This window comes from Mus caroli, unplaced genomic scaffold, assembly GCF_978045245.1.
Source record: "Mus caroli unplaced genomic scaffold, Mus_caroli_1 scaffold_2, whole genome shotgun sequence".
Taxonomy (NCBI): domain Eukaryota; kingdom Metazoa; phylum Chordata; class Mammalia; order Rodentia; family Muridae; genus Mus; species Mus caroli.
Genome location: NW_028227257.1, coordinates 112,129,477 through 112,151,825, shown reverse-complemented (window position 1 = coordinate 112,151,825; position 22,349 = coordinate 112,129,477). Strand labels below are relative to the sequence as shown.

The 22,349-nt window shown below is 46.1% G+C and overlaps 1 protein-coding gene across 2 annotated transcripts in view; it reads right to left on the bottom strand.

Moving 5' to 3' along the window:
• The window catches only part of Stk39 (serine/threonine kinase 39), a 267,572-nt gene extending 247,361 nt beyond the window's left edge, over window positions 1–20,211 (bottom strand). Inside the window, exon 1 of one of the 2 annotated variants that reach the window (XM_085834808.1) lies at window positions 19,762–20,211. In XM_085834808.1, the coding sequence (XP_085690934.1) occupies window positions 19,762–20,005 (244 nt within the window). In that variant the 5' untranslated portion in view covers window positions 20,006–20,211. The remainder of the gene's footprint in view (window positions 1–19,761) is intronic. The other variant, XM_021156379.3, reaches the window with a different exon arrangement.
• Window positions 20,212–22,349: the final 2,138 nt, after the last annotated feature.

Below are 22,349 nucleotides of genomic sequence, written 5' to 3'. Positions count from 1 at the left end.
CCTGTCTGTGACCCGTGGGTGCTCCTGTGTGGCTATGTTATCCCTGATGGAAGGATTATTCTCAAGAGCATGAGAGAAAGGAACAAGGAGTTTAAGGTTGAGACTTCTGTGGACTACACAGCAAGACACTGACTCAAAATGATGGTGGTAGTAATGGTGATGGTGGTGGTGAACTTGCCAATCTGAATTGTTCTCGAAAGTTCTGGAATAGACAAATGTCTTCTGGAAGGTTTCTTGATTATATTACAAGCTGGGACATCCTACGAGAGTCAAATCTCTTAGCCGTCATTTTAACTTTTTAATGTACAATTTTAAATACAGGTACAAATACATCTTCTACCTCCACACAAATGAAGAAAACGATAATACATGCTAATATGTTGCACATAATCATCACTTTTGTGCATGTTTTGGGTCCCTTAAAGGATAGAAGATAGAAGGAGATGAAAACTAAACCAAAAAAAAAAAAAAGGGGGGGGGAATCTTCTTTTGAAATGAGTAACTTTCTGAGAACATGCCAATTCTATTGAAAGTGACAAGAGAAATCTGCATGTATGCTGCCTGTTAACCAGGGACACTGGCCAGGAGGGACTGATAAACAAAGGTCAGTACAAGACCTGTCACATGAAAAAGAAACAGTAGGGAAGTTCTTTATTTCTTCACAAAATAATAACTGAAATAGAGCTCGTTTACAAATACACTACAGCCCAGGCACCTGGTGACCATAGTCAACTCCCTGCAAAGCAATCAAGAGGAGATTAGCATACCTATGAGCGAAGGAAGGGCTTGGAATTTCTATGTTTTTAACAAAAATAATTTCAAAGATTTTTTTCCCTAAATAATAAGCAACATTGCAAAGTCTTTAATTAAAGTAATAATGCTTAATTCTGCTTATGGACTAAAATTGCATTTTTAAAGCAGATTTTAAAAGGCATTTAAATGACCAGAGGAAACATTCTAAAATGCAATCAGACCATTTAAAGGCCCTTTCCAAACAGGTTGTCCTTGCCTTTATTTTACCCAACAAAAATTCCAACCAGAAGGTAATTAAAACAATCTTTCCGTAAACAGGAGCTTAAATGCTGTCTCTCAAATCAGATTACGTTTCAAGTGATCCTAAACCAAACTAAAACAATGTTTTATGAAGTTAGTTCTTACTTGAAGACGTGCCAGCGAAGCTGCCCTTTGAGGTTCTAAGGGACACACACACTAAGGTCAAGAACTAAGTTGCTAACTGTAACATTCAAATGGCTAGTATTGACCATGGCCTTGGAGGGGAAGGAGGCACAGCAAGGAGGAGGAGGAGGAAGAGGAGGGAGAGAGAGAGGAGGAGGAGGAGGAAGAGAAGGAGGAAGAGGAGGAAGACAGAGAGATGAGGAGGAAGAGAAAGAAGAGGAGGAAGAGGGGGGAAGAGGGGGAAGAGGGGGGAGAGGGGGGAGAGGAAGAGGAGGGGAAGGGGAGGAAGAAGAGGAGGAAGAAGAGGAGGGGAAGGGGAGGAGGAGGGGAGGAGGAGGAGAAGGAGGGGGAGCAAAGAGGACAGTTGACAGTGTCCCTCCAGAAGACAGGCTGAACTCTTCCAGAGGGCAATGACCAAGCTTTCATCCTTGACACAGAGAAGCAGATTGCCAAATACAGCACAAAATTTGGGGTATCAGATTCTCTTCCCCATATCCTGGGAAGATACTGCTGAGATAAACTATTGACTCAGAAAATAATTCTTCCAGGAGTATCAGGTTCAGAGTACATTTTTTTTTTCAGAACCTCGCTGCCCTTACATAAACAGGATGAGCGAGTTCATCTTCCCTAAAATCAAGCAGAAAGGGCAAGGACAAAAGGTACCTCTGGATTCAGGTATCAGCACTTCCAAGTTTCCGATCATTTACAACTGAGGTAGGACATACATTTCCCAGATTTATACTCCATATGGGAAAGAGGAGGTTAATTCCAAGGAAAGTTTTTAGTGACAAAAACAAAAGACAAACAAACAAAAACCCTGCCTTTCAACCAAGTCATAAACATACAACCTGTTATTTATCCAAAGACTTCCTTAATTCAGGACCATCTCTTACTAACTACAGGTGACATTGATTCTCTTCCCCATGCCCCTCCTGGCTCCATTCTTCAGAGCCATTTCAAATAGATGCCCTGTTAGTCACCTAGGAAGGACATTACCTAAATTACTAGCATGAGGTACCTGCCATACCCATGGTCCCTGGTCAGCTAGGAGTTTCTGAAGCTATGCCTATTAGCCAAGTGGGAAGAGGGATGTCTGCATTTATGACCATCAGATGTATCACAAAAGCAATCTAGTAAAAACTGTCAAAATCTGGCTCTCTGGGATTAGGACTGAGAATTAATAAGAAAATTCAAAAATTATTAGTGTGGCCAAAATTGAGAAACCAAGTAGCCCTAAGGGGCCTCAAATGAGACAAAGCTTGGACTAAGCAGAAACCAGAGGAGAGATGCATCGTGGACAGGGGAAGCAGGTGAGGACAGAGGCAGGTAAATGGGAGCAAACGCAAGTACACTGGTCAGTGTAAAACTAGCAAAAGAGGATCCGGAAAGCCAGGCTGTCCGCTCCTGCAGCTGGGATCATGCCCCACTCCCAGTTGGGGCAACACCTCTCTCTACAGCCTTCCATGGGTGTTCAACTTCTCCTGGACTCCCGGAAAGCCCTGGGTGGTGAGCATCAGCCTTAGCTCGCTCTTCTCCCATCTGTTCTTATTAAGAAAATACCACTGCTTGGGTAATTATAATGAACTCCTACTCCTTCCTCCCAATCAATCAAAAGAAGAGGCTACTCAATTCTTTTGTAGTCTACAATCCAGATTCCTCAACAACCTAGAAAAGCTTTCCATACATTTCTTCCCAGAAATGACTTTCATGACATTTCCTTTTCAGTTAACAAAATGATACAACTTCCACTCTGTAAACTCGGGTGACAATGTTCCTCTTTTCTAATTCACCACCGTCTCACCCACCATTTCTCTCCACGGCAAGGGATGGACTAAGTCACTGCACTATCTGTATCTCCCAAACTTTACACTACGGACTGATAACTGTGGACCCAAACTTGATGTATTAACCACCAATCTGGATGCAGGACATCTAAACAGAGAATTAATTCAGATTTGGGGCTGGGGTTGGAGAGATGGGTCAGCAGCCAAGAGTAGGGTAGGAAATAAAGCGAGATGCCTTTTAGATGCTCCCGTCTAGATTTAAAAGTCAGTAAGGGGCAAAGAAGCAGGCAATTACAAAAGACTGCAGAAAAATCTCACAGCGCTCTCCAAAGTATAAATCCAGACTCCAGATACATGTCCCACGGAATGCCGCGAGCCTGGTCCCACGGAATGCCGAGAGCCTGGGGCCAGCTGAGTAGCTTGAGCAGTCAAGGCATTGGCTAAACAAATGAAGGCGTGTCTGTTAGTGCAAAACTCAGTCCTGAAGAGGAATCAGCTACAGAAGACACGGATCAATGAAGAACAACCTAGAATGGTCACTGTCAGTATCTGCAGTCTGCATGTTTTAGTATGGATATACACAGAAAATACAGAGAAGTAATTGTACAAGCAATATAAATGTAGATATAACGTTGTAAAATAAAAGGTATAAGCTGTCTAACAATAGGTTTGGTTACCACACTACACGCACATTTTGGAAGTATGTGTGTACTTCTATACAGTTGCCAAGTAAAAAGAAAGAAATGGTACCCACAGAAGCAGCTATGGAGGCTAACTCTGGGCAATGGCAACCGAGGGGTCCCTGAGGAGCTACCACAACTTAAATCTTACTTTAGATAACGCAAAGTTTAGCCGTGACAATAATTATTTCTATTTTATTTTTTCATTCTAATACTATGAAATCCTGGACATTTAGAAGAGAAAAATTATTAAACAATGCCACTGAATTCCTAGGGATTCATTTTTCCCCCTCATGACCACAAAAGAAGATAGGTAATTCTATAAAACAGTATCACATATTTAACCAGTCTAGAAAAAAAAAAAAAAAAAACTACACTGCCACTTCCGGGTTTAGATGAAAGGTCAGAGCGGAATTCTAAACCTACTGCCCAGTTCAGACAAGGATGCTATTTTATCTACTTGTGCGTGGGGGTGGGGACTTCATGTGAGGGGGCGTGTGCTGTTCAAACACAGGAGGTCTTGTGCAAGCTGGGCACGTGCTCTACCACGCAACTGTATCTGCAACCTGGAAAGTTAGCTGCTCTCAACTTTCCTCTAAGCCATACCATTTAACTAAACCATTTAACTTCCACTAAGTAAAATACCAAGTCTCAGAAAAGGGTGTTACAGGGGAGACGAAGAAACAAAGCCCAAGTCTGCAACAAGTAATTCTGGGAAACATTCAATTATAACATAAACATTCTGTGGCTCTGAAAACACTTCTGTATAGCAAAGAAAAAAATGTGTTTCTGTGCTCGCCTCAGTAGTACCAAAGTGCACCTGACTATGAGTGTGCACTGAATTCTCAGAAAAGAAATCACTTCGGCCAATCAAGCATTACTCTAAAATTAGTTTGTTTGTTTGCTCTACACAAATTACATGTGATAGCCCTAAATGGGGGCGGAAAAAAAGCAATTCCTAAAAATATCAATTCACGCTTTTTTTTCCCCCAGTTTCAGTTTCTGATTTGTACCTATCTTGCCAACACCAAACTTCAGACAGTGCCCCCGGGTCCAAAGTGATAAGGTGACAGGTGGCTGCTCCCACTTTTCCTTGTCTGTGTTACCCAAGGTTTGCCTAATGGCCATCTAGGATGACTTACGAGTACAGTGCTGGGAGGAGTTTTTAAAAGTGGAGTTATTTATAGCCCCGGAGGCATATTTATAGCCTCAGAATCATCCTTTTCTCGTGCCTTTTCCCTTCTGTGGGAAAGGGGCAACTGGACCAGTACAGGACGGGTCCTCCCCCAGTCCCATCTTCACGTGTGCATCTGTTTACCCTTTGTAGTACAGATCACTTAGCACGAAGTCTCCAGCTTTATAAAGAAGGCACTTAGCCCTCTTCCTACATCTACAGGCCGTTGCTATTTGAAAATAAGGGCATTTACCAGGAAAGCCTTACCGGTTTATATAGGGTGAAAAAACTGCACAACTCCTTGCATTCTATGCCTGCGACTGGTACACAATAATGTAAGCATAAAGGACAGAGTCTATTAATAAGCATTTCTAGTTTTCTAATCTTAAGAGCCTGTTTAGAAGTTCTAGCCAGGAAGAGGGCGAGCAGCTGCTCGGATAACCTTGACAGAAGAAAGGGCGTCTTCTCTCCTCTGGAAGATCTACCTCTTTGACAAGCCTCAGCTTCAGGAGGGATAAAGGTAAATGCATGGAGAGGTGAGGGAGGGCACAGGTGAGGGAGGGACAGGTGCCTAGCAGTCAGATCAGCCCAATTAACCCTCTTAACAGATGTCACTGCCAAATTGCCTGATAGCCTAGGTTTGTGGGCTTTTGAACCTAATGGGCTGGCAGTTCCATTTACAAATAAAGCAATAAAACACTGTTGGATTGGCTTCAAAGTAGAGACACTTCCTTGATTATCTAAGCAACAATAGGCCCTGAAATTAAGCAATGTGTGGAGGGTATGTTACTCTTAGGGCTGAGATAGACGCAGCTCAGTGACTTCTAGGTGGCAAGAGGAATGACTGCATATGCATGTAAGCACCTATATTTTTAATGTGCTGTAGAATTTTCAGAAGGAAGCATCAAATGGCAAATAGGCCAGCACACACACACACACACACACAGGAATCAGTATGTCTAGCTTCTTTAAAAGCAAGTTACACACTCTTAAGGCCACCTTTAGAACAACAGTCACCCTGATGGCGAGTTTAACAGCAAACTGTCTTTGAAACCTATAGTCACCGATGGAACGTGGAGAATATGGTCAGGTTAACTGATGATTGTCAGGCACAAAATGAAACACCAGTCCCCCACACTCCACAAGGCAGCCCAGCAAGCTCAACCTGGACTCTAGGAGGATGTCTGGCTGACAGATAAGAGCCAGCACTCCTTAGGAACTTGGGAAGCTGGCTCCCTTCCACCAAGAGGAGTCATTTCCCTTACCTATGGTGGAAGGGACATATGGCTTACCTGTAGTGCCAGGAACAGTCAATATCACAAGTGCCTGTTATACATTTCAAAGTTCAGGCTAGCATCCTAGCCCTTCTAACCATCTCTCCTACCCTAAACTTTCCCCTACTCATTTCTCTCATTTCTCTCCCCCTCCCCCGTCTCTCTCCCCACCCCCTCTCTCCCATCTCATTCCCTTAACCACACCATGGGGGTAGTGATGTCATTAGTTTATAGAGTGACTTCTACCATAAGCAAAAATGTTGAGGCTGGAGACTTTAGTGCTAGAGTGTGTGTCTCTTGTGTTAATATTTGTGAAATTCCAGCTTCCATCCCTAGCGTTAAAAATACATAAAACATTAAGATAATAAAAATATAATTCATAATATAATAGTACTCAAATAAACGTACCACTGCTTACAGCACTCAAGAATTAGCCACAGAGTCAGTGGATCCCTCCCACCATGTGCCCTGGAATGAAACACTTCTTATACACACACACACACATGCAAACTTGCTGTGACTGGTTCTAATAATAAATAAAACTCAGCTTTCATATTTTGGTTTCTCCTTTTCTTCGAAGTACTCAAAACAAACAAAACAAAACAAGACCAAACAAACAAAAAAGGAAGGGGCATTTAATATTTAGATTAAGACAGATATAAACAGTAAAAACTTATCTAAGATTTATTTACTCTTAGTTTTCATATGACTTTCTGCTTGCATGTGTGTCTGTACAAACACATATATGCCAGGTGCCAGTGGAAGCCAGAAGAGGGCACTGGACACCCTGGAACTGGAGTTACAGATGGCTGTGAGCTGCTGTGTGGGTGCTGGGAGCTCATGCTGGATCCTCTGCTAGAGCAGCCAGTGCTCTTAACCACTGGGCCACCTCTCCGGCCCTGACCTTATTGTTAACAGGAATGAGAAAACCAGCAGAAGACTCACACCACTGGTGCCAAAGAGCCCACCTCTCTTTTAGAATACTTTAAACTGCTACACAGTTGCAAAGCTGCCTGTGTTGTTGCTTCTAGCCGGATTGAGAGAACAGGATGTCAGAGGCAGCCGGGGAGCAAAGGCAAGCGGGTCGGGAGTTCAAGGACATCGTGCACTACACAGATAGTGGAAAGCTGCCTTGGCTACATGAGACCCTGCTAGAAGAATAGGACATGAAGCTTTCTGATAAAATCCCGCATCTTCGATGGCAGCAAGCAGGAAGGTGCCCCTATTAAAGCACCTCACCCTCTCTTGAAGCCTGGATGGAGTGTTGCTTTTTAAACAAGCAGTGGGTATGTGCTTTAGCGGAAGTAAAGGATCTAGCCCCATCCTGCTGTCTGCCCCAAACACCCCTCTTCTTAGGCTCATGCTAATGACCACAGTTGGAAGCCTCACAGAACACTTGACCCATTTCAGCCTCCACACTACACAGGAAATGTTTCCACTAGAGTTCTTACTTAAGGCCAGGCACTAGGTTTGACTATCCACAAACTTGAAAGGGCATTGCTAAGAAAAAAGGAAGGAAAGGAAAGGAAAGGAAAGGAAAGGAAAGGAAAGGAAAGGAAAGGAAAGGAAAGGAAAGGAAAGGAAAGGAAAGGAAAGGAAAGGAAAGGAAAGGAAAGGAAAGGAAAGAAGGAAAGGAGAGGAGAGGAGAGGAGAGGAGAGGAGAGGAGAGGAGAGGAGAGGAGAGGAGAGGAGAGGAGAGGAGAGGAGAGGAGAGGAGAGGAGAGGAGAGGAGAGGAGAGGAGAGGAAAGGAAAGGAAAGGAAAGGAAAGGAAAGGAAAGGAAAGGAAAGGAGAGGAAAGGAAAAGCACTCACTGTTTCTCCAGCCCATCACTTGGAGGGACACATAGCGGGGACACACACACTATTTCTAAAAGGCCTCACATTGCACCCTCATCTCTCTACACAGACACAAATTCCTTCTCCTCACAAGGCTGCCAGCCCCAAACAGGAGACAGCGAGCCTGATTTTGTCTTGAGGGGGTGACATCAGGTCTCTCATTTGCTTTGTGATCTAAAACTTTATTAAACCATTATATATATATATATATATATACATATATATATATGTGTGTGTGTGTGTGTGTGTATGCGTATATACATACATATGTATTACATGCAGCTCTAGCTCCACCCAACTCTTAAAGAAAAGAAACTAATCTGCAATAAGTGCCAAAGATAAACTAAGATATTATTTTTCCTAAGGGGAGTTAATTTCAGATATTCTAATTTCATCTACCAGTACCTACAAACAAACAAACACACACACACACAAATACATAATCAAGTCAGCTTTCTCTTTATAACATAAAAGAAAATCAACTGAAGTTATCCGGGCCACCATATCCAACCCTGACTCTCAAACATATGCTTAGCTCTAAGTAAACTAATGCTTCCAAAAACAATTTCTCTGTAGGGATCTCAGAACTTACAGAATCATGGCAACATTCCCAAAATGAGTTAAACGGACACGATAAAAACATATACCTGAGCCAGGCATGGCGGTGTATGTCTTTGATCCCAGCACTCAGGAGGCTGAGGCTGGTAAAGCTCTGTGAGTTCAAGGTCAGCCTGGTCTACACAGCAAGTTCCAGGACAGCCAGGGCTCCACAGAGCAACCTGTCTCAAAACAATCAAACAAACAAAGAAATTATACCTTAAAATTACCTCCCTAAGTCAACAAGAGTATCACCCCACACAGAAGCAAATGGCTCTTCTGAAAACATGAACAGAACTACTTCCAAGAATAAAACCAGTGTAGAAGGGAGCCAAACATGCTGGCACACAGCAGGAGCATCATGCTTGCCTCCCCTTTGTACTGGTAAGTCCGGGTGGAACCTCAACCTGTACTTAGACATTGCCCTTACACTGGTAGAGACTTCCTGATGACATAGAGGCAGTCTCTGGGCGGTGCTGAGAAACCACCATCTCAGATGGTTCGCGTTCACTGTCAACTAGACTGAACTGAGACACGCCTAAGAGTCAAACCTCCAGTTGTATCTGTGAGGATGTTTCCAAAAAAGATTGAGGAGGGAAGATGCACAGTCAATAGCGAATATGGGCGGCACCACCCCAGCGTGGTTAAAAGATGGACAAGAGTGCCAGTATTCACCTCTGCTCCCTGACCAGCAGAGATGTGAGCAGGCAACCTCCCAGCACCGTGCCTGCCCCGACCAGGATGGGCTGCATCCTCAAACTGTGGACCACCATTAAACCTTCCTTTTGCTTCTTGTCGGATATTTGAGTCAGGTATAACAATGAGAAAAGCAACTAACTAATACACCATTCAACATCGCCCTGTCAAAATGTCAGACAGTGACATAATCTGAATTTGTATTGATCAGTCAACAGTCACCAGCCATGACTGGATACTGAGGACGTGAAAGGTAGAGTATAACTAAAGGGTGGGGTTGTGGATTGGATCTGAAATGCCCCCCCCCCCATAGACTCACATTTTCAAAGTTGGGTCCTCAGCCTCTGGTACTATGACTTGAAGTCTACACAACCTTAACGCGGTAAGACCTGATGAGAAGCAGCAGGTCCCCAGAGCAAGGCCTTCCATCTACTTAAGGCTACTTACGCCTGCCTGCCGGGATCCTAGCCTTCTCTCTCTACTTCCTGGTCCACAGAAACAGGAGGAGCCCCCGCTGCACACTTTTGCTTCCCGAGCACAATCGTAACCTCACTGTCCCCTCAGGCTTCTAAAATCATGAGCCTAATTTTTCCTCCCTTAAGCAGTTTCTGGGCATTTTGGGTCACATGATGCAATGGTAACAAGCACAGATCAGCCCGTATCCCCGCTCCTCAGCTCAATGTCAGTTGAATGGAAGTGGCCACATGGAGACAATGACTGCATCCATAGTTGTTGTCACTCTAACAGCTACAACATGCCCACTTCAATCAACCTGTAAGCTGAAAACGGAACTGTTTCGGACAGTTCTTTTGTGTTACACACAGACATGAGGCCAGGCCACAACCAATCACTCACAATGTAATCGACTACAGAACACTAGGTAATGATACTGGCTGAAACCCACTCCTACCTAGAACTCGTGAATCTGGGTCTCTAAGGATGGGAAGCACGGCAGGCAATGGGGCAGGCAATGGACTCTGCCTCTGACTTTGGGAGTCTTCAGTTATACGGCAAAGACGATGGGGTGGACTTTTCTTCAACCTCTCCAAGTGGATGTCCTTATTCTCCATTCACATCCGTGCCGTTTCTCACTTGGGCACTTAGAAAGATGAGCAATGAATGGCCTGCACCTCTTTCCCTAGAAGCTCCTGCCCAATGTCTGCTTTCTCGGTCACCTATAATTAAGCAAAGGTGGAGAGTGGCGATGGGAAGGAGGACAGGAAAGAGGAAGGGACAAGAAGGGGACGTGGCAACTGAGCCAAGTAAGGAAGAAGGACTAGCTCTAATTAAAAGCTAAACATTGAAGGCCAACAAGAACCACCCAGAGAACACAATCTTTTGCAATCGCCAAGAGAAACATTGTCTCCATGTGGGAGAGAAGAGAGCAAGTGGAGTGTGCCCTCGTTACAAACCTGCCACAAACAGATGCCTGCAGGTCAAAACAAGAGCACGGATCCAGCTAAGACCCTCACCATCAACAGAGTGTCCACGAGACACCTCAAGCCCTTCAAGGCGGAGACTTCCAAGTACTCTCAGGGAAGATCTAGCCATCTTCTTACGTGGCAGAGTCATCTGCCTGCTTCCAAGCAATTATTCTGGCAAAGAGTTCCAACAGAAACTCAAGTTGGAAAACCTAAAACCCCAAAACTGTCACCACATTTATGTACTTACGTGAGAGAATAACTACACACAAGAGTACCCCCTATTTCTAGGCAGCAGAAAGTTGTATTAAATGTAAATTGCTGCAAAGAACATGGCGATAAAATGGTTGTTGAGGTCTCTGAGTGTGTACACACACACACACACACACACCCATAAACACACAATGAGCTCAGAGGATCAATCACCTACTTCCTTCAATGCCCAAGACACTTCTTCCAGTTATGCCAGAATTTATTCTCAAATAAACTGTTTGGCAAAGGAAAAGAAACTTGAAATACTTCAGCATTTGCTCACATTGGATTCTAACGTGTGTGTTTCAATCAATTCTAGAGAGCAAGCCTTGCCAAGCTAGTGTCGGAGAGGCCTAGGTCTCTTCTCTCTGCTTTCCAGCTAAGCCAAGTCTGAAATGCCTTTTTAATTAATACACTGGCTTCTTCTCTAGTATCATAAATTCCACCCGTGAATAGCATATTTGAAAAAAGAAAGAAGGAAAGAGACAAACCTTGGAATACTTGCTCCTCTTGGAGCATCTTGGAACTATCTGGTATAACTTAAACAGGACTGTCCTGAGAGAAAAGGCAAAGCCTCAGATAATAACTTAAGGAATTCGACTGAAATGAGAAAAGGACCTCGTTTCCAAAAGATGCACACAGAATAGTTACAGCAGGCATTAGATCAGGTCTGACTTACAAATTGAGCTGAACTCTGCAGTCTTGGCATGCACCACCCCCTTCCCCTTCCCATTCCATCACTCTCTGTCCACTGCAGGTTACAAGGGTGTAACTCCTGTCTGCATGACTAACCCTGGAGTCTCACGGTCCTGCAATTCTGCTCTTGCATTTCATCCGACTCTCATCTCCAATATTTCTGATTTCTGTGCAGTAAGCGACGCCAAGGAACTTCAAGGCAAGGGTTATATTTAAACACTCGAACAGCAAGAGATCACTGTTGCATTCAAAGAAGGAAGGGAGTACTGGGCTCCCAAGAGCTGTGGCATGGGACACCCTTACTCCTCCTACCATCAGGCAAGCCTCTAGCCCACGTGGGCCACTTCCAGGTTCCATAAATCAGGAGGGGGAGCCTCTGCCCCGCACCCCAACATAGGCAGGTGGAAGCACTAAAGGAGCTTCCTAGTGATCATCAGGGTTGAGATGCTATCTACAGAGTCCTTAAGCTGATTGGCCCAAGGTCAGCTAACTGAGCAAGAATCATCAAAAGCGGGATCAAACCCTCAGGGTCAAAGAAGGCAAACTCAGATGGCAGGCAGTGACATCTGTCCCCAGAATTCGGGCTTGTAGCCAGAAAACAAGGATCAAATACTGCATATGGAGTGTGTGGTGTGGGAGAAGCTCTGACCATCCAAGGCCAGGATGAACCCTCGGAAAACTATCCTTCCAAGAAAGGAGGTGAGAGACAGAACAGGACCACTGGAGGGAGGCCAGAAGAGCTAAGGGCACAAACTGTTTCTGTGAGGAGAAATCATTTTTTTTCTGGATTTTAAAAGCATCCAAAGCAGAGGTGACAGGAATGAGGACAACACAGTGCTAACTGCACACGCTTACTTAATGTAAGAACAGGCACCAACACACATGTAGCTTACACACGCACTTCTCTCCAGTGTGTTCACTGCACAGGTACACGTTCAACATGCATGTTGTACTGCAAGAGAATAAGACTAAAAAGGAGAAACCCAGAACTTAGGGCACACAGACACAGTGTTCCAAACAGAAGAAGACTGCCCAGCAGAGGCAGGAGAGGGTGGAAGCATTTCCACTGTTGCACAAGCTTCCCCCAGGCTGGCATGCCATCCTGAAGATGGAAATGCAGAGACAGGGAGAGAAAGGGAAGCAAGAGGCTCAATACTGGGCGGGGCATGGTGGCACATGCCTTTAATCCCAGCACTTGGGAGGCAAAGGCAAGTGGATTTCTGAGTTTGAGACCAGCCTGGTCTACAAAGTGAGTTCCAGGACAGCCAAGGCTATACAGAGAAACCCTGACTCAAAAAACCAAAAAGAGGCTCAATACTGGTCTCAGAGGGAACCTGGAGGATGACTAAGGGCAGGTAGAGGGTATGTAAGCCTGGGAACAGGACCATAGACATCCTGATATAGCAGTGAACCTGGGAACAGCACCATAGGCATCGTGATTTAGCAATATCAATTGTGATAACACAGCATACTAGAGCTGGAAACAAAAATGGAGATCAGTACATCATTACAATAATCTTCAAAAGCACTGATAAGGACGTTAAACCTGTAGGGACAAAAATGGAGAGTAAGACAGACACACACACAAACACACACATAATACATTTATACATATTATATATTTAAATACAATCTATAATATATTTAACATATTATATATTTAAAATATACATTATATATTTATATTTATAAATTATATGTTTATATATAACACTATGTATAAGTTATATATATTGTTCGGCTGTGTGTGTGTGTGTATCAATGTGGTGACCTTGCAGATGTGAAAGCCTCGTTAGGGTAGAAAAGTAGCATAATTCGCATGTTTTGCACTTGGGGGTTTTCAGATGGAGAAGGAACAAGAAGAGCAGGAATGGAGGAAAATTAAGTTCCACGAGAACTGGGAGGTGTGGCTGGAGGTGAAGTGAGAGGCTCTGGGCATGATCTCCAGTACCACAGAAAGAAGAGGAAAGGTTATCAAACCTCTAGTTCAAAGTCAGGGGAGGCCTTTGCATTTCTGGGTCAGCCATGGAGATGCAGACAGTGGAGCAGCGGCAGACAGGAAAACCGAAAATACCACAGACTGTGAGGCAGAAAGGGACGCCTAGGTCATGGCCAGTCCAGGTTGCAAAATTAAAAACAAAAAACAAAAACAAAAACAAACAAACAAGAAAATGGGGCTAGACTTGCCTGCTGAGGAAGTGCCCAAGGCTTCTTTCTGTCCACAGATGGACAAAGGCTATTTTAGCGAGCACAACTTGGTTTTTGAGAAAGACCAGGAGCCAGATTACAGTAGGCAAAGAGTAAGTGGGAGGCTCCTCCAATCGGCTCTGCTGTGAACACAGGGGCAGAGATAAAGGAGCAGGCAGAGGAGGAAGGTGCAGGAAAGCCAAGAAAAAAGCCGGACATGATGGGCCAGCCTGTAATCCGAGGGTTTGGAAAGCAAGAACAGAAGACTCGGGAGTTCAAGGCCACCTTCAGCTACCTCAGCGAGCTCAAGAGCAGCCCGGACCACTCAAGGTTCTGAGAGCTTTGTAAACACTCCCAACCACCACAAACACAGGTTAAGGGGAACAGGGCTGTAGGTCAGTTACGGAGAACCTGCCACGCATGCACGCATGCATGAGGCAGCCCGGGGTGCAACCTCCAGCACCACAAAAGGAAAAGAGATTTCAAACTCTTTCTGAGATGAGGGAAGGAAGGAAGAAAGGAAGGAAACGGCAGAGATGACTTTATCTTAGCATAAAGGGCCCGGTTCCCCCACTTGCTGGGACAGCAGTGAGTATTTCTTTTAGTCAGCAGCATTTCCTGCCCGCAGCGCAGCCACCGAAGGAAGGCCAGCTCAGAGGTAGAAGGAAGGTACAGTCGGAGCAGGTTGCTCTCAGAGATCTTCCATTATGGGCTGTTCCTCCAGGCAGCCTGCCCACAGGATGTTCTCACCTCTTGTCAAAGAGCCATCTGGCACCTAAAGTCCTGAGCTGTCCAAATCGCCCCGAGCCCTACAGGTCTCTCCAGCTTCCTCCATGAAGTCTCCAGGGTGTGTGTGTTGGGGGGGGGGGGGGGGGGACGGGGCGGGTTGCCTGGGCCTAGGTAAAGCCCGCTTGCCTGGCCTTCTGATTTCCCTTGCATGCCACCTTCCAAAAAGGAGGTCTGAGTGTAACCTCACTCCTTTGCACTCCCCCCCCCCCACCCCCCTTGGCAGAAACCAAGCAGAGTAAACTCTTGAAGCCACTTCAAAGGCCTGAAAAGCCAGGACTGTGTTTTGTCCTGATAACTTGAGTCAGATTAGCAAGCGAGGTTCTACAGAAGTTAGGGCTAAGACTAATTGAGTGTGCCCCGTGCCAAGCACTGTTCTAAGTAAGTGTTTTACACGCTCACAAACCTATTTTGCTCGGGCTACCCATGTGGAAACTGTGTACAGGCACATCTAAGTAATTTGTTAGAACAAATTCTAACAAATTACTCACAACTCACAAATAACTGGTCACAACTACCAGAGAAAACCATAGCAGGACACGAAACAAACAGACCACGGCTTCTGACTCTGGAGTCATCATGGCTGACATTTATTTTTAAACACCATTCAAAATGTACTGTAAGATAAGCCATAAGAGTCAAGGCAGGAGGGAGGAAGGGGGGAGTGCACATTATTGGTCATGAATCAAATAACAAAGCAAAACAGAACAAAAATAAGCAGAGATAGCAGTCTGTCTTCCAGAAGTTTCTTTTAACCTTGAGAGTTTTCCCACTCACCAATCTCACTGGCAGATTTAAAAGAGCATGCTTGTTAGGAATACAGTCAATGCCATTGAACTGTATACTTTTAAAAAAAAATGGCTAAAGGCTGGAGTTGAGGCTCAGAGACAAGAGTGCCACTCTAGCAGGCCACATACACACTCCACAAGCTAAAGTGGCAAAATGTCTACGTCTAACTTACCACATTGTTCACAAAGTGAGCCATTGGGTGCTTCTTTTCCTCTGTACATTTTAAAAAGTTAGGCAGCTAAAAATCAAATCCCTAACTTCAACCAGGTTATCTCAGTACTCTACTGCAGGAAGAAAGGGAAGAGGGGGGAGGGAGACGGGAAGGGAAGGAAGAAAAGGCAGAAGGGAGGGAAGGAAGGAGGGACATGGGAAAAAGACCCTAATGGAAGTCAAAGGAAAACACTAAGGTTGCTGGCATAAAGGCCAGGAGATCCAGGGCTTCAGCTCTCCCAAAGACTGTCCGATGCAGCCACCCACTGTCCTCAAACTACCTCTAGGCTGTCACAACCCAAGTGCTAATCCACAGACCGTGGACCTTCCCAGAGGCTCTGAGAGTGCCCTAGACTGTTTGCAGATCTCAATTTGATGCTCTTTCAAGTGACCACCAGCCCTGTTACCTGAGTCTTGGAAAGAACTTGTGGACCTCAGCCTCAGGAGAGACAACAAAATGAGCAGAGGGACCCCTACTTCACCTCAGTCTAGTTGTTTTCTGTTGCCTAAGACTGCAGATAAGTGTTCCTTTCAGATCACTCCAAAGGACCACCGTGGGGGAAAGGAGAAAACGTCAGGCACCATGGAGAAATCAGACACAAAAATTACATAAAGAAAGGTCTTTCCTGAAGAAGAAGAAGAAAAAATAAGGAAGACAATCAAACATTCAGAGGCAGTGCGTCTATTTATTGTTTCTAGGTGGAAAATTAGGGGAGATAAGAGCACTTCTGGAATTACCTGATTCAAATTCAGAAACTGATACTGCCAAGACAGACCTCGTTCGAGGAGAGAAGTTCACTGAGGCTGTCTGTCTGTCCATTCTATTACGGATGCCCGAGTCAATGTTTACATAACTCATCTTTTATTCTTTGTTTAGAGAGTCAAGGCGATCCTATTAATACTGCCAACAAACTCAAGTTTTCAGCTGGCATGGCTCAGGTGCCCTTCATGCCTCTGCAGAAGGACTCCGAAGGCGAGGTCAGATGGGCAAAGTTGGAGATCACGAAGAGATCTGAAATTCTCCAAAGAACAGTTATTTGTCCAGAACCCAGAAACATCGGGCATGCCCTGAGCACAGGAACTCAATAATCCCGTGTGTCGCCCCTGTTTGGGCTATACAGCTCCGTCCGGCAGACTGGACATTATTTCTAGGTCATGCCTAAACTTCTGAACCAGATTACGCCTAATAGCATTACAGTTTCTCTGTTTCTTTTACAACAGAACGGCAAGCTCCACACAGACAAACTTTATTTTTAGACTTGGAAAGTCCTGTGTTTGTTTTTTCTAAAACAGAAGAACTCAAATAACTGGACCTGGTCTGTTTGGGTTTTAGAAAACTTAGCCCGTCCTAATACTGAGGCCCTGTCCCGGACCCAGAAGGAAGCAGAAGAAAAGGTGCCTGTGCTTTGTGCCACGCTGGAAGGTGAAGCACCCTGCCTCCCGGGGCTCCAGGCTCTGGCACATCTGAGCCTCCTGCTGGTTGTGGTTCAAACTGCTGGAATCGCATCATAGGACACCTGCTGTATGGCAGGGAGAGGCACTGCTGTTGACTGGCTTTGACTTTCAAACTGGTTTGGTATCTGTACTGCTAACTTCTTGAATATAATGTTTAAGGCAAAGTGCTTAACCACGAATTGGCCCTGAATGCCTCAACCAGCACGAAAGGCTAAAGGGAGATATTCAGCCCTTGCAGAACCCTGTTCCAGCCATTTGTCAATAATAAGGGTTTCCAAATACCTGTCTGTTAGGATGGGAAAATGTGAGATAAATATAAATCATAGAAAAGCTGAACAATGTGTAAAACCAGAAATGAAACAAGCAGGTCTTTCTGTTCTTGAATCCCCTAGGTAAATCTTTCCTCTTCACTAAAAATCAACCAACTATAATTAACACTGATACCACAAGCAGGGAAGGCCTTGTAATTAATCCTACTTAAACTAAAAAAGATTTTATTCCTTAACTCACAAAAGAAGCCAGCTCAAAATACTGTTCCCAGAGTCAAGGCTTACATTTTAACCCTAATGATTAACAACATAAGAATATAAATTAGTTGTATGTAAATTGTTCTGGATCCTAGGGAAAACTGTGTGGTGGGAGAGACCAACCAACTCAATTCAGAGTTGCTTACGGAAGGCAGCAACAGGAATAACTCAGCACCGCACAAGCTCTGCCTGGGACTTCAGTGCAGAATCAGCCAGACTCCCCCATGCAGAGTATCTGTATCCCTCCATCTCTGTGCACTCCTTCAGCACATCCTATAGGATCATTCTTCCGTATCTCCTAACTCATCAGCACATGATTTAATCATGCCTACCTGCATTGCCAACACATGCACAGAACCTAGAAGGCCCCAAGACCTTGATGAGCAATCAATAACAATGAGGATAGGGACTTCAGAGTATATAAAGAAGGGGTCAAAAGGAGCCACCTAACTATGTCCTGGGAGAAGTGCAAACTTCTCCAAAGATACTCACTTTGTCCTTGGACTCTGAGCAAGACTGACTAGGCAAAGGTCCCTAGGAATGGCCCTGCTTCAGTCTTCGATATCAATACACATGTATGTATGTATGTATGTTTGTATGTATGTATGTTTGTATGTACTATGTATGTGTATGCGTGTCCATTGTGTGTGTGAGCATGGTAGGGAAGAGCCTGCAATGACAGCAATCAGCAATCACTGTGAGAATGTAAGAACTCAAGGAGCAGCAAAGAAGTTCAGAGTGAAGAGCCTTACATGCGAGGCTAAAATAGTTTTCACTGAGGACTCTGGGCTTTGAAAGCACTTGGTGTTATTAAATCCTGACAGAAACTTCAAGATCCATCCCTGAAGAGTCTTTAGCTAAAAGTTATGAAAGATACTAGGAGAATTTTGTCTATAAATGTCTATAAAGACTATATGCAGCCTTTGCATTCCAAAGTACATAATTACTACACATATACACATTTCTGCCTATCAAACACACAAATATATACATATAACATATATATGTATATTATTATGTGTATTTATGCATTGCTGGAAGTCTCATTCACACACGACATAAAAGGGGTTCCTTGGAGTGTCTAGTGAAGTTATATTAATTATAATTGTTCAAGAGGAAAAATAGAGAAATCTTTTTTGAATGAAAGAAAAAGATAACTTGAATTTCCCCCCACCCCCATCTTTAAATATCAAGATTATGAGCCAGCAACATCCCCAGTCCAGAGTTCATAAGGTTATATGATGGGGCCCACTTTGCCTGGCAGCATCCGTGAGGCACAAAACTTCTAAGAGAATGAACCTTTAGGTAAGGTTCTAAGCTAGAGGACACCACAAATATCCTGGCCCTACACGTGTTTGGCTCAAAGAAAAGTAACGCGGGCTTCTTGCCTCTCGACTTTGCCAGGTATTTAAAAATGTAAGATAAGATGGTATTAGTGAGCTGCCTAGGAGACACCCAAAGGCTGGGCGCGGATCGTGGACAGCCTCGAGTTTCACCCCAGCAGATCCTCCCGGCGCAGGGCAGAAGGCCAGCGCGGCCGCTCACCGGCCCCGGGGCTGGCAGCAGGCGGCGCGCCCGCAAGGAGGGAGGCAGGTACCGGGCGCACCGCGCGCAGAGCCGGGTTGCAGGGCGAGCATGCGGCGGCTGTCAGAAGAAGGCCAGCATCCTCCCTGGTTTGGGCAGGCGCCTGGGCCTCTGCCACTACTACGTGGCTGGGCTACCCACCGAGAGGTCGTGGCAGGAGGCAGAGGCGCAGCTATGCCCGCAGGGTCTCCCAGGACGCGTTTCACCCAGCACGGCGCGGGGGCGCGGAAGCCCAGGGCGGCGCCCCCGCATCCCCACCCCGCCCAGGCAGCCCATCCGCGTGGTCAGCGGCCACGAGCTGCGGCCCCAGGGCTCGAGGGGGGAGGAGGATGCGGCGTTACTGGGTTCCAGCTCCGCCGCCCCGGCGATCCGGGAGATAAAAGTTTGCAGCCTGCAGCTCGTCTGCAGTGCGAGTCACATCCGCCGCGCCACCTCCTGCAGCAGCCGCGCTCAGGGAAGGAAGGGACAAATTAAAAATTAAAAAAGACAATAAAATAACTGTTGAAGCCGGTAGGCCCCGAAGCCGGCCGCTCTGCCTCTGGGCGTGCAGGCAGGCAGGAGAACCGCATCCCGCACCCACTCGCGCCCAGTCTCGGCGCCCGGCCTGGACCGGCCCCGCAGCACCCTCCGCACTGACCGATAACCTCCTGGAGCTCGTACGCGTCCCTGCAGATGGGCCAGCCGATCGCCTGAGCTGCCGGGGCCGGGGCTGGAGCCGCAGCTGGAGCCGGGGCCGGGGCTGCGGACGTCGCCGGAGCCGGGGCCGGGGCCGGGGCCGGTGCTGATGTCGCGGCCGCCGGGGCCGTCGCCGCCGCCGCTGTCACCGGGGCCGCCTGCTGGGGAAGCTGGACGTGCACGGGCGAGCCGCTCGGCTCCGCCATGATGCTGCGGGAGGAGAGTGAGGGGACGCGCCGGCCGGCGGACGACCTTCCACTTGAAACTTCCCTAGCCTCGTCGCCCACACCTCTCGGCCGGCGCACGCCCTCCCCGTCCGCCGCAGCCGCCGCCGCCGCCGGAGCCTGCCACGAGGGGAGGGAGCCAGCCGGAGGCCGAGCCGGGCGGAGGGAGGAGGCTGCGCCGCGGAGGCGGGGACGGGAGGAGGCGGCGGCCGCCGCGCCCGCCGCGCGCCCCGATCCTCGCGCGCACGGTGCTCTCAGCGCCGAGGGGAACCGCCGCCCCCTCCCGTCCTGCTCGCCGCCAGGGAAGTTTCCACGCGCTGGGAGCTGGGTGGCTTCGGGGGTGCTTTCGGGGCTTGCCCCGCACCCTTCCTGCCCTGCTGCGCCTCCGCCCTAGACAATTGCACTCTCCCGAAGAAGCCCCCCTGGGACTCCGAGGGCGGGGTCGTTGAACGGCTGCCAGATTCTCAGCCTGCTAACTCTCCCCGAGCGAGCGAAAGAACCTGGAGTTCTTTTACAAGTTAGCGAGGGAGACACCTACACGGCGTCGGTTTTGTAGGACGCCGGTTAAAAAATAACCCAACTTGTAACTTTCCGGTGCTTTACCTGGCAGGAGCCCTTTCGCACCTTGCCTAAAGTAATCGCCGGAGCCGCTCTGAAATGAAACCCGACTCCCTAAATCCCCGGCTTTCTCTTTTGTTCAAAGCCACTTGGACCCCAGGAAGGTGATGTCAGGGGCAGTGAAGTTACAAGAGGAGAAAGGACTGTAACTCAGAATCAGAGCGCTGGCCTAGCATGCTATGGTTCTATCCCCAGCACCTTTTATGCGCTTAAAACCATGCTCGGTGGTAAAGTGCCAGCTTAATACACTTAAAGTCCTTGGTTCGATACCAAGTACAAATGAATACATAAACAGTCACATTAACCCTTTAAGACCCTAAGGTCAGACGGCAAGTTTCTTTGACAGGACACTATGAACCTACTGGGCCATAAATTAACTGCAATGGAAAGTTTTGAATAAATGCTGCTTTTTCAACACTCCCCGAATTACCTCATCTTTAAAATAGCTGTGGCAAAACCAGAGATCTTTCTAATTGCAGGTGTCACATTTGAATGTTCGACTCTCATCCCTCCCAGAGGTGACCACTATTAAAAGATTCGTGTCTCAGGCTGGAATGGTACTCTGACTCAATAGGCGTATTCGTTATGTGGCTGGCATTAGACTGGCTGGTTCTCACGAGACAGCCAGGCTTGAGAAAGAACAAAGCACAGGAGAGCCATGAAACTCTTAAAGGGATAAAAAAAAAAAAAATCTCCTTAAACTCTTTAAAAAGTAATTCAGAAGAAACTTAGACATTTGCTAGGAGGAAAAACCAGTTGTCTGGCAAAAGCAATGATGTTAACTGTTTACTTAACCCCTTAGGGCACTATGGGACAGATGGATAAATTAGCAACTAGCATGACTTGCTCAAAGAGCTAAAATTTATGCTGCTAAGAACTTGTATTTCCTTTTGTGCAGATACACTATTTTTTTAAAAGCCAGTATATTTATTTTAATTTATGTCAAGAAATAGACTACTTCATAAACAAACTCTAGGCCTCTGATGAACAGGGCGGTTCTTTATCCCAAGTCACTGGTTACCTCTCCCTGAGCTGCTCCCATTCCATCCAAAGAACTTTTAAGGGCTGCTTTTAAAGGAAAAAGAGACAAGATTAACAGAGCATTCCTCCACGTTGTCTACGAAGTTATATCTTGACTTGCGATCATGAAATGGGATTGTGAAGGCCAGGAAAGCCTTTAAGACATGCTAGGGAAACATGATTCACAGACTCCAGGCAACCCCAGACCACTTGGTTTCCCACAAAGAACGACTGTTCCCTCCTCAGAGGCCAGATATCTGTCCTCAGCCAACCACTTTCTAAATGACTACCAGGGAAGCCATTTGTAAGAATTCTCATGAGCTCAAGGCTATTAGTGCTTTTGAACTGAAGATTAGGTTTCAACAGAAGACTGGAAACTCCAATGTTCTGGCCAGGAAAGGAACCTTCTTTAAAAGAAAAATCATCTGGCATGAGACTTGGCTGAGGTTACCAGGGTATAGAATGAGGTATGTAAAGAGGAAGCACGGACCCTTCTCTTGTCTTGTTTTCAAGTCTCTGAATGAATGAATCCTATTTTTTTAAAATAAATCTTGTTTGTATTTTAGTGGCATCCTTGACCAGAAACACAACATAAACTTAGTGACCAATTTCCAGGATACCTAAATACCTCTTAAATATATACATTTCCAAGTGCAAGTACTGGGATCCCTCAGTTATTGATGGAAAC